At 65.7% G+C, this 10450-nt stretch overlaps 2 protein-coding genes across 2 annotated transcripts in view; both read right to left on the reverse strand.

Moving 5' to 3' along the window:
• The window catches only part of LOC122458040 (angio associated migratory cell protein), a 27163-nt gene extending 22307 nt beyond the window's left edge, over positions 1-4856 (reverse strand). The window contains exon 1 of the mRNA XM_043504847.1: positions 4478-4856. Coding sequence (XP_043360782.1) covers positions 4478-4772 — 295 coding nt within the window. The 5' untranslated portion in view covers positions 4773-4856. The remainder of the gene's footprint in view (positions 1-4477) is intronic.
• The window catches only part of GPBAR1 (G protein-coupled bile acid receptor 1), a 16604-nt gene extending 7840 nt beyond the window's left edge, over positions 1-8764 (reverse strand). The window contains 1 exon segment of the mRNA XM_038422850.2: positions 8754-8764. The gene's annotated coding sequence lies outside the window, so the exon portion shown is untranslated.
• Between the last annotated feature and the right edge of the window lie 1686 nt (positions 8765-10450).

A 10450-nucleotide genomic window follows, 5' to 3' on the forward strand; every position in this document is an offset into this window, starting at 1 on the left:
CAGCCCTCCTTCCCCACGCAAGCCGCCCCACCCAGGCTCAAACCCCAACCCACCAACCACCCCCATGCCCCCACTCCCCTAGGACAGGCACCAGCCCTCGGTCCCCCTGCAGACCGCACCCCAGGCCCAACTCCCCTAGGGCAGGGCACCACCCCTCCTCTCCTCCTGCAGAGCCGCCACCCCCAGGCTCCCAACTCCCCTAGTGCAGGGCACCACTCCTAGTCTCCCCCTGCAGAGCCGCCACCCCCAGGCTCCCAACTCCCCTAGGGCAGGGCACCAGCCCTCCGATCCCCCTGCAGAGCCGCCACCCCAGGCCCCCAACTCCCCTAGGGCAGAGCACCAGCCCTCCAGTCCCCCCGCAGAGCCGCCACCCCCAGGCTCCCAACTCCCCTAGGACAGGGCACCAGCCCTCCAGTCCCCCGCAGAACCCGCCCCCCAGGCTCCCAACTCCCTAGGGCAGGGAACCAGCCCTCCAGTCCCCCCGCAGAGCCGCCACCCCCAGGCTCCCAACTCCCTAGACAGGGCACCAGCCTCCAGTCCCCCCTTCAGAACGCCGCCACCCCCAGGCTCCCAACTCCCCTAGGCAGGGCACCAGCCCTCCAGTCCCCCGCAGAACCGCCACCCCAGGCTCCCAACTCCCCTAGGGCAGGGCACCAGCCCTCCAGTCCCCCGCAGAGCCGCCACCCCCAGCTCCCAACTCCCCTAGGACAGGGCACCAGCCCTCCGGTCCCCCGCAGAACCCGCCACCCCCCAGGCCCAACTCCCCTAGGGCAGGGCACCAGCCCTCCAGTCCCCCCGCAGAGCCGCCACCCCCAGGCTCCCAACTCCCCTAGGGCAGGGCGCCAGCCCTCCGTCCCCCGCAGAGCCGGCACCCCCAGGCCCCCAACTCCCCTAGGGCAGGGCGCCAGCCCTCCAGTCCCCCCGCAGAGCCGCCACCCCAGGCCCCCAACTCCCCTAGGACAGGGCGCCAGCCCTCCAGTCCCCCCGCCGAGCCGCCACCCCCAGGCTCCCAACTCCCCTAGGACAGGGCGCCAGCCCTCCAGTCCCCCCGCCGAGCCGCCACCCCCAGGCCCCCAACGCCCCTAGGACAGGGCGCCAGCCCTCCAGTCCCCCCGCCGAGCCGCCACCCCCAGGCCCCCAACTCCCCTAGGGCAGGGCGCCAGCCCTCCAGTCCCCCCGCAGAGCCGCCACCCCAGGCCCCCAACTCCCCTAGGACAGGGCGCCAGCCCTCCAGTCCCCCCGCAGAGCCGCCACCCCCAGGCCCCCAACTCCCCTAGGGCAGGGCGCCAGCCCTCCAGTCCCCCCGCAGAGCCGCCACCCCCAGGCCCCCAACTCCCCTAGGACAGGGCGCCAGCCCTCCAGTCCCCCCGCAGAGCCGCCACCCCCAGGCCCCAACTCCCCTAGGACAGGCGCCAGCCCTCCAGTCCCCCCGCAGAGCCGCCACCCCCAGGCCCCCCAACTCCCCTAGGACAGGGCGCCAGCCCTCCAGTCCCCCGCAGAGCCGCACCCCCAGGCCCCCAACTCCCCTAGGACAGGGCACCAGCCCTCGGTCCCCCTGCAGAGCCGCCACCCCCAGGCCCCCAACTCCCTAGGACAGGGCACCACCCCTCCTCTCCTCCGCCGCAGAGCCGCCACCCCCAGGCCCCCAACTCCCCTAGGGGCGCCAGCCCTCCGTCCCCCCGCAGCGCCGCCACCCCAGGCCCCCAACTCCCTAGGACAGGGCGCCAGCCCTCCAGTCCCCCGCAGAACCGCCACCAGGCTCCCAACTCCCCTAGGGCAGGGAACCAGCCCTCCAGTCCCCCCGCAGAGCCGCCACCCCAGGCCCCCAACTCCCCTAGGGCAGTGCACCAGCCCTCCAGTCCCCCCTGCAGAACGCCACCCCAGGCTCCCAACTCCCCTAGGACAGGCACCAGCCCTCCAGTCCCCCGCAGAGCCGCCACCCCAGGCTCCCAACTCCCTAGGGCAGGGCACCAGCCCTCCAGTCCCCCCGCAGAGCCGCCACCCCCAGGCTCCCAACTCCCCTAGGACAGGGCACCAGCCCTCCAATCCCCCGCAGAACCGCCACCCCAGGCTCCCAACTCCCCTAGGGCAGGGAACCAGCCCTCCAGTCCCCCCGCAGAGCCGCCACCCCCAGGCTCCCAACTCCCCTAGGGCAGGGCGCCAGCCCTCCGGTCCCCCCGCAGAGCCGGCACCCCCAGGCCCCCAACTCCCCTAGGGCAGGGCGCCAGACCTCCAGTCCCCCCGCAGAGCCGCCACCCCCAGGCCCCCAACTCCCCTAGGACAGGGCGCCAGCCCTCCAGTCCCCCCGCCGAGCCGCCACCCCCAGGCCCCCAACTCCCCTAGGACAGGGCGCCAGCCCTCCAGTCCCCCCGCCGAGCCGCCACCCCCAGGCCCCCAACTCCCCTAGGACAGGGCGCCAGCCCTCCAGTCCCCCCGCAGAGCCGCCACCCCCAGGCTCCCAACTCCCCTAGGGCAGGGCGCCAGCCCTCCAGTCCCCCCGCAGAGCCGCCACCCCCAGGCCCCCAACTCCCCTAGGGCAGGGCGCCAGCCCTCCAGTCCCCCCGCAGAGCCGCCACCCCCCGGGCCCCCAACTCCCCTAGGGCAGGGCGCCAGCCCTCCAGTCCCCCCGCAGAGCCGCCACCCCCAGGCCCCCAACTCCCCTAGGACAGGGCGCCAGCCCTCCAGTCCCCCCGCAGAGCCGCCACCCCCAGGCCCCCAACTCCCCTAGGACAGGGCGCCAGCCCTCCAGTCCCCCCGCAGAGCCGCCACCCCCAGGCCCCCAACTCCCCTAGGACAGGGCGCCAGCCCTCCAGTCCCCCCGCAGAGCCGCCACCCCCAGGCCCCCAACTCCCCTAGGACAGGGCACCAGCCCTCGGGTCCCCCTGCAGAGCCGCCACCCCCAGGCTCCCAACTCCCCTAGGGCAGGGCACCACCCCTCCTCTCCTCCTGCAGAGCCGCCACCCCCAGGCCCCCAACTCCCCTAGGGCAGGGCGCCAGCCCTCCGGTCCCCCCGCAGAGCCGCCACCCCCAGGCCCCCAACTCCCCTAGGACAGGGCGCCAGCCCTCCAGTCCCCCGCAGAACCGCCACCCCAGGCTCCCAACTCCCCTAGGGCAGGGAACCAGCCCTCCAGTCCCCCCGCAGAGCCGCCACCCCCAGGCTCCCAACTCCCCTAGGACAGGGCACCAGCCCTCCAGTCCCCCCTGCAGAACCGCCACCCCAGGCTCCCAACTCCCCTAGGGCAGGGCACCAGCCCTCCAGTCCCCCCGCAGAGCCGCCACCCCCAGGCTCCCAACTCCCCTAGGGCAGGGCACCAGCCCTCCAGTCCCCCGCAGAGCCGCCACCCCCAGGCTCCCAACTCCCCTAGGACAGGGCACCAGCCCTCCAGTCCCCCCTGCAGAACCGCCACCCCAGGCTCCCAACTCCCCTAGGGCAGGGAACCAGCCCTCCAGTCCCCCCGCAGAGCCGCCACCCCCAGGCTCCCAACTCCCCTAGGGCAGGGCGCCAGCCCTCCGGTCCCCCCGCAGAGCCGCCACCCCCAGGCCCCCCAACTCCCCTAGGGCAGGGCGCCAGACCTCCCAGTCCCCCCGCAGAGCCGCCACCCCAGGCCCCAACTCCCCTAGGACAGGGCGCCAGCCCTCAGTCCCCCCGCCGAGCCGCCACCCCCAGGCCCCAACTCCCCTAGGACAGGGCGCCAGCCCTCCAGTCCCCCCGCCGAGCCGCCACCCCCAGGCCCCCAACTCCCCTAGGACAGGGCGCCAGCCCTCCAGTCCCCCCGCCGAGCCACCACCCCCAGGCCCCCCAACTCCCCTAGGGCAGGGCGCCAGCCCTCCAGTCCCCCCGCAGAGCCGCCACCCCCAGGCCCCCAACTCCCCTAGGGCAGGGCGCCAGCCCTCCAGTCCCCCCGCAGAGCCGCCACCCCCAGGCCCCCAACTCCCCTAGGGCAGGGCGCCAGCCCTCCAGTCCCCCCGCAGAGCCGCCACCCCAGGCCCCCAACTCCCCTAGGACAGGGCGCCCGCCCTCCAGTCCCCCCCGCAGAGCCGCCACCCCCAGGCCCCCAACTCCCCTAGGACAGGGCGCCAGCCCTCCAGTCCCCCCGCAGAGCCGCCACCCCCAGGCCCCCAACTCCCCTAGGACAGGGCGCCAGCCCTCCAGTCCCCCCGCAGAGCCGCCACCCCAGGCCCCCAACTCCCCTAGGACAGGGCACCAGCCCTCGGGTCCCCCTGCAGAGCCGCCACCCCCAGGCTCCCAACTCCCCTAGGGCAGGGCACCACCCCTCCTCTCCTCCTGCAGAGCCGCCACCCCAGGCCCCCAACTCCCCTAGGGCAGGGCGCCAGCCCTCCGGTCCCCCCGCAGAGCCGCCACCCCCAGGCTCCCAACTCCCCTAGGACAGGGCGCCAGCCCTCCAGTCCCCCCGCAGAGCCGCCACCCCCAGGCTCCCAACTCCCCTAGGGCGGCCCCGGCGCATCCGCCGCTCACCGGGGCCGGGCGGGCCCAGCTCCACCACCTCGATGATCTCCTCGTCGCCGTGGAAGAGCACCGCGCCCGCGGCGCCGCCCTCCCCCGTGCCGGGCTCCATGCCGGGCTGGCTGCGGGCTGCGCTCGGCCTCGGGGCGCCCCGTCCGTCCGCGCCGCCTCCACGCCTGGCCCACGGGACAGGGGCGGTGCCCGGCTCCGCCAATCGCCGAGCAGGCCTGGGGCGCCCGAGCCAATCACCGCTCTCAGCGCTATAAGCCCCGCCCTTCGGCGGGGGTAGCGGGAACCCGCCGGGCATTCTGGGAGTTGTAGTCAGCCCGGCTCGGGGCTGGGGGCCGCTGGGAGTCCCGGCTCCGCCTCGCGCTGAGCATTCTGGGAGTCGTCGTCGTCGCGCCCCAGGGAATTCTGGGGGCTGTAGTTCCTGTCCTCACCTTCCCCTCCCGCCTCCGGCACTGCCGTTCCCAGCGTGCACCGCGGCAGGGCGCGCTGCCTGCCGGGAGCCGAGCGTCACTTCTCGAGATGGCGGCGGCGGTCAGCGGGTCGTTCGGTAACTGAGCGGCCGGAGCCAGGCCCGGCCCCTCCCCCCAGCCAGGGCCCCTCCCCCCCCAGAGCCAGGCCCCGGCCCCTCTCCCCCTCCACCTCCCCCTGCCCGGCCCCACCCCCGGCCCTTCCCCTTCCCCTCCCCCCCCCCGCCTCCCCCCCAGCCGGGGCCCGGCCCCTCCCTTCCTCCACCTCCCCCTGCCCAGCCCCACCCCCGGCCCTTCCCCTGCACAGAGCCACGGCCCAGTCCCTCCTCCCTCCCCCCGAGCCAGGCCCCTCCCTTCCTCCACTTCCCCCTGCCCGGCCCCCCCCCCCCCGGCCCTTCCCCTCCCCAGGAGCCAGGATCCGGCCCCCTCCCCCCAGCCAGGGCCCCTCCCCCGCCTCCCCCCAGAGCCAGGCCCCGGCCCCTCCACCTCCCCCTGCCCGGCCCCACCCCTCCCCCGCCTCCCCCCCAGCCGGGGCCCGGCCCCTCCCTTCCTCCCCCTGCCCAGCCCCACCCCCGGCCCTTCCCCTCCCCAGGAGCCAGGGCCCGGCCCCTCCCCCTGCACAGAGCCACGGCCCAGTCCCTCCTCCCCTCCCCCCAGAGCCAGGCCCCTCCCTTCCTCCACTTCCCCCGGCCCGGCCCCTCCCCTCTCCCGCCTCCCCCCCCCAGCCAGGGCCCCTCCCCCTCCCCCCAGAGCCAGGGCCTGGCCCCTCCCTTCCTCCACCTCCCCCTGCCCGGCCCCACCCCCGGCCCTTCCCTTCCCCTCCCCAGGAGCCAGGGTCCGGCTCCTTCCCCCCCAGCCAGGGTCCGGCCCCTCCCTTCCTCCGCCTCCCCCTGCCCGGGCCTGGCCCCTCCCCTCCCCCGGAGCCGGGGCCCATTGCCTGGCATCCCCAGAACCCGCCCGCCGTGCAGTGCAGCACCCAGGGCTGGCAAAGCCCCCGCTGCAGTAACTGCGGGGCCCCTGGGACAGGGCGTCAGGTGGGCTGCCCCTGTCTAAAGCCCTATTGTAGGGGCAGCGTGGGCTCACGCGCCCCTGGTTCTCGTCTTACAGCACAAGGCGAGGGGAAATTAGCGGCAGAGGTGTTGGGATATGAAATACCAGCCGGGCCCCTTCGTATGTGCGTGCCACACCTGGCACAATGGGCCCCGATCCTGAGCTGGGGTCTCTGAGTGCAGGTGTGAGACCAATGCAAAATCAGGCTAAAACATGCGTCTGATCTGACTGCCACAGAGATTCCCCCGCCCACTCAGGAACCCAGCCTCCCACCCTCTCCGGGCAGGGATCTTTGTGGCTGATCTGAGGTCTTTAGGTGCTCTGGTAATCTGGCTTTGTCTTTGGCAGGATTTTTCTCTGCTGCTGTGAGCCGGGCAGTATGTTTAGCTGGGACCCATAGACTCCTTGCCCGGCTCAATGTCAGACTCATCCATGGCAGCTGCCGAACCCCATTGGACTTAAGAGCCAAGCCAGAACCTGGCAGGCAAGTCCATGAAATCCCAGAGTATATCCCTACACGGAAAGCCAAAAACCCCATGAAGATGGTTGGTGTGGCCTGGTGAGTCTTGTAAATTGCCGATCATCCTAGTCTCATTCCAGGGTTGGGAGCGTCATCAGCATCAGTGTCCCCTGCTTAGAAATACCCTCAGACCCGTTCTGTTGGGTGAGCGCTCTAATCTAAGATTGAATTCCTAGTCCAGGGCGCGTGTTGTCTGCCTGCGACCCTCTGGAGGCAGCTTGTTCAGGCCCTGGCATACCATGGGAGTGTGTGGCATCCTCTGTGTTAGGAGCAGCCTGGGTACATAGAACTGGAAGGGACGTCGAGAGGTCGTCTAGTCCAGTCCCCTGCTCTCAAGGCAGGACTAGGTATTATCTAGACCATCCATGACAGGTGTGTGTGTCTAACCTGCTCTTAAAAATCCCCGGTGATGGAGATTCCACAACCTCCCTAGGCATCTCAAAGGGGATCTCATAGAATCATAGAATCATAGAATATCAGGGTTGGAAGGGACCCCAGAAGGTCATCTAGTCCAACCCCCTGCTCAAAGCAGGACCAAGTCCCAGTTAAATCATCCCAGCCAGGGCTTTGTCAAGCCTGACCTTAAAAACCTCTAAGGAAGGAGATTCTACCACCTCCCTAGGTAACGCATTCCAGTGTTTCACCACCCTCTTAGTGAAAAAGTTTTTCCTAATATCCAATCTAAACCTCCCCCATTGCAACTTGAGACCATTACTCCTCGTTCTGTCATCTGCTACCATTGAGAACAGTCTAGAGCCATCCTCTTTGAAACCCCCTTTCAGGTAGTTGAAAGCAGCTATCAAATCCCCCCTCATTCTTCTCTTCTGCAGACTAAACAATCCCAGCTCCCTCAGCCTCTCCTCATAACTCATGTGCTCTAGACCCCTAATCATTTTCGTTGCCCTTCGTTGTACTCTTTCCAATTTATCCACATCCTTCCTGTAGTGTGGGGCCCAAAACTGGACACAGTACTCCAGATGAGGCCTCACCAGTGTCGAATAGAGGGGAACGATCACGTCCCTCGATCTGCTCGCTATTGCCCCTACTTATACATCCCAAAATGCCATTGGCCTTCTTGGCAACAAGGGCACACTGCTGACTCATATCCAGCTTCTCGTCCACTGTCACCCCTAGGTCCTTTTCCGCAGAACTGCTGCCGAGCCATTCGGTCCCTAGTCTGTAGCGGTGCATTGGATTCTTCCATCCTAAGTGCAGGACCCTGCATTTATCCTTATTGAACCTCATTAGATTTCTTTTGGCCCAATCTTCCAATTTGTCTAGGTCCTTCTGTATCCTATCCCTCCCCTCCAGCGTATCTACCACTCCTCCCAGTTTAGTATCATCCGCAAATTTGCTGAGAGTGCAATCCACACCATCCTCCAGATCATTTATGAAGATATTGAACAAAACGGGCCCCAGGACCGACCCCTGGGGCACTCCACTTGACACCGGCTGCCAACTAGACATGGAGCCATTGATCACTACCCGTTGAGCCCGACAATCTAGCCAGCTTTCTACCCACCTTATAGTGCATTCATCCAGCCCATACTTCCTTAACTTGCTGACAAGAATGCTGTGGGAGACCGTGTCAAAAGCTTTGCTAAAGTCAAGAAACAATACATCCACTGCTTTCCCTTCATCCACAGAACCAGTAATCTCATCATAAAAGGCGATTAGATTAGTCAGACATGACCTTCCCTTGGTGAATCCATGCTGACTGTTCCTGATCACTTTCCTCTCCTCTAAGTGCTTCAGGATTGATTCTTTGAGGACCTGCTCCATGATTTTTCCAGGGACTGAGGTGAGGCTGACCGGCCTGTAGTTCCCAGGATCCTCCTTCTTCCCTTTTTTAAAGATGGGCACTACATTAGCCTTTTTCCAGTCATCCGGGACTTCCCCCGTTCGCCACGAGATTTCAAAGATAATGGCCAAGGGCTCTGCAATCACAGCCGCCAATTCCTTCAGCACTCTCGGATGCAATTCGTCCGGCCCCATGGACTTGTGCACGTCCAGCTTTTCTAAATAGTCCCTAACCACCTCTATCTCTACAGAGGGCTGGCCATCTCTTCCCCATTTTGTGATGCCCAGCACAGCAGTCTGGGAGCTGACCTTGTTAGTGAAAACAGAGGCAAAAAAAGCATTGAGTACATTAGCTTTTTCCACATCCTCTGTCACTAGCTTGCCTCCCTCATTCAGTAAGGGGCCCACACCTTCCTTGGCTTTCTTCTTGTTGCCAACATACCTGAAGAAACCCTTCTTGTTACTCTTAACATCTCTTGCTAGCTGCAGCTCCAGGTGCGATTTGGCCCTCCTGATATCTTTCCTACATGCCCGAGCAATATTTTTATACTCTTCCCTGGTCATATGTCCAAGCTTCCACTTCTTGTAAGCTTCTTTTTTATGTTTAAGATCCGCTAGGATTTCACCATTAAGCCAAGCTGGTCGCCTGCCATATTTACTATTCTTTCGACTCATCGGGATGGTTTGTCCCTGTAACCTCAACAGGGATTCCTTGAAATACAGCCAGCACTCCTGGACTCCCTTCCCTTTCATGTTAGTCCCCCAGGGGATCCTGGCCATCTGTTCCCTGAGGGAGTCAAATGACTCTGATCTGCCCCAGCCTGGAGCATGGTGGTGGCAAGGGGAGTCCTCCGAGGCATTGGCAGAGCTGTGTGACAGGAGCCCAGGACTAGAATAACAAGGGGGGCTGCAGGTTGGGATTGAAGCGCATCCGCAGAACTGGGAGAAGCCTGGACAGTTTCTGCCCTGAGGCCGTGCAAGCCTTTCACTTTGACTCGCCCTCCTGCCTGATGGATGCTGAACGTCCTGCAGTTTAACCATAGTTCTGGTTTCCCGCAGGGCCATCGGCTTCCCCTCTGGCATCATCCTCTTCCTCCTGACCAAGCGCGAAGTGGACAAAAACCGCCTGAAGCAGCTAAAGGCTCGCCAGAAGATGAAGGCGTCCAACGTGGGAGAGTACGAGACACAGCGGTACAGGAGGACCTCACTGGGACCAGAGGGTGTGGCCGACACCAAGGCCTAGTCTTGAAACACAGAGCCAAGGCAACAGAGACTTCCTTCCCGCTCAGAGCTCGGGGACTTGGAGGAAAATCTGCTTGATGCTGCCAAATGAGGAACACTATCCCAGTGATTAGTCTCAGGTGCCAACAGCCCTTCTGTTTGAGAGTCAGGCCCCTGGGAGGTCATGCTGTTTCTGCCCAAATCACTCTACCCTACTCTAATTTCTCACATTGCCTCTGTACCTTGCACACAGCTGTGGGACAGAAGTAAGATCCTAAATAAACCCTTCACCTCAGAGAAATCTGTCCCTGTGCAGCTGTAACCCCAAGGGGCACCACAGGAAGGGGACGTTACACCAAGTGTCCTTAGCCATCAGCAGCACTGCATGGAGATCTGGGGCCCAGAGCTTTTCCTCACCAAGTCCGGGGAAGAGCCAGTTACCACTTCTGAAAGGCTGGTGGTGGGGGATGGTTAGTGCTGGCTCAAGGCCCTGAAGTATCCCCACAGGGGTGTGGGTAATGCTGCTGCACTGAGAATCTGGCTTGGATGGGGCGGGGAATTCAGGAGCTGCTTTAAACAGGGTCCAGCTCCATGGTACCTGAATATTACTGCTGGGGCTGTGTGAAGTGAGACGGTGAGGCTCAGTCCTGGTCCAGTTTGGGAGGTAGCTACGTTCCCTCTCCCCCAGTCCTTGATGACAGCCTCGGCTGAGAGGCGGGGACTGCGTGTGCCACAGGGACTGAGCTCCCATCTCATTTCCAGAGATGGTCTCTGCAGGGTAGGGGATGTGGCAGTAGTTTTGGGGGGTGGGGTATGCTTACTCTACCTCCAGCATCCCTGGCCTGGGAGATTCAGGTCCCAGGGGTCACCTCTTTCCCCTGCACCACTGTCACTTTCACAAGTGTGAATAAAAATCAA

Source organism: Dermochelys coriacea, chromosome 11, assembly GCF_009764565.3.
Source record: "Dermochelys coriacea isolate rDerCor1 chromosome 11, rDerCor1.pri.v4, whole genome shotgun sequence".
NCBI classification, from domain to species: domain Eukaryota; kingdom Metazoa; phylum Chordata; order Testudines; family Dermochelyidae; genus Dermochelys; species Dermochelys coriacea.